Source organism: Caenorhabditis briggsae (assembly GCF_000004555.2).
Source record: "Caenorhabditis briggsae complete genome, chrX, whole genome shotgun sequence".
Taxonomy (NCBI): domain Eukaryota; kingdom Metazoa; phylum Nematoda; class Chromadorea; order Rhabditida; family Rhabditidae; genus Caenorhabditis; species Caenorhabditis briggsae.
This window is the reverse complement of record NC_013491.2, coordinates 20,492,213-20,493,660: the sequence shown is the minus strand read 5'-3', so window position 1 is coordinate 20,493,660 and position 1,448 is coordinate 20,492,213. Positions and strand designations below refer to the sequence as shown.

Below are 1,448 nucleotides of genomic sequence, written 5' to 3'. Positions count from 1 at the left end.
GAAAAACGCGGTTTTGTATATCTTATTGACCGATACTGTAATTTGAAGCACTTCAAAATGCTATTCTTCTGTGAGACAATTGAGAGACGTAAAATCGGACAGAGAAAACAATTTGTAACTATTCATCCAAAGGAGGATGCCATTTCCAATTATCAAGTAAGCTATAATTTCCTTCATTCATAGCTAAGGAAATTTTTTTTAGAATGACGCGGATTTGCTTGATATCAAGGCCTACCTTCTGGAAAACACTAAGGTAACTTTATGCTCTAATAGAAGCCCACCATATACGAACACATTGAGCTTAACTATCTTGGCTCCTTCGCAAGATATCAAAAATTGGTCAATTGATAAATTGTTTTCCGTAAAATTACCAACATTTTATTAGTTGACGACTCTCTGATATCTTTTGAAATGATCGAGATAATTGAGCTCAAAGTGCAGTTGAGATCCTTTTAGAGAACTTACGTTACCAGTTTTGTAAAATTACAATAAGTTTAGGTCCAAAAACTAACACTTTTCATCGCGAGATTCTTTGTCAACAGTATTAATGAAATACGGCATGGATCCGATAAAATGATGCCACACACTTATAGACTTCACAATGAAGAAGTAAGTTTCACGACCTCTACAAAATCGCAATTTGTGTTTCTAGGTCAACGAGCACGGAACAAATTTTCTGATCAGGAATCAAGCTAATTTGGTTGGTCGGAGAAACCTTTAAAAAAAACAGGATTTTTGTTTCAGACGGTCCAAAGTAATGGCAACAGACCTTTTGGCAGGACAATGTTCACATTCACCGAAGTGTACTGTTGCGAATGGATCACATTTGTGAGTGTGGTGGGACGTGTATCTCGACGTCAGATTTGTTGCGTCGTCGTCGGAATTATTGTTCTCGTTGCTCTTATTGTCTTGGTTGTTTATCTAGTTCAGGAGTATCTGAAATATTCATATCACCAGATTGGCAAAAAATGATTTTTTTTTTAAATAGTTGATCAATTGATCTATGTTAGATCCACAAGAAAATAAATGTTTTTGAATAATCTACATATCAGTATTAATGACAAGATAAATTTTCCAGGATCCTCAAAATTTATGATGTCACCATTTTCCGTCTGTTCTACTGCATTAACAGAAATGTTTTCATTTTCACTTTTATGATCTTCGAAAAACTTCAAACCCGTAATTTTACTACCGTAACCCATTTAATTGTTTTTGTGCCCTCATGCTCTTTTTCGAATGGCCACTTTCCTAATGAAGTTTCTATTTTACGAGAAATAATCTGTTGATGTTTGATTCACTTTCCTTAATTATGTATCACAAAAGTTCCAATTTTTCCGTCAGCAATGAAGATTATTGCACTTTTTAACCTCGATAACCTTCACCGTTTTCGAGTGATCAGGAAAAATGCCGATTTTTGAAACATAAGAAAGTTTGAATTTTGCTTTTAT

The 1,448-nt window shown here is 34.3% G+C and overlaps 1 protein-coding gene across 1 annotated transcript; it reads left to right on the top strand.

The window, feature by feature from the left end:
- Positions 1-57: 57 nt before the first annotated feature.
- Positions 58-972, top strand: CBG25747 (the record flags this gene model as incomplete). The annotated part of the gene is made up of 4 exons (XM_045240712.1): positions 58-156; positions 203-253; positions 499-609; positions 745-972. The coding sequence occupies 4 exons, from the start codon at positions 58-60 to the stop codon at positions 970-972; spliced, it is 489 nt and encodes a 162-aa protein (XP_045099011.1).
- Between the last annotated feature and the right edge of the window lie 476 nt (positions 973-1,448).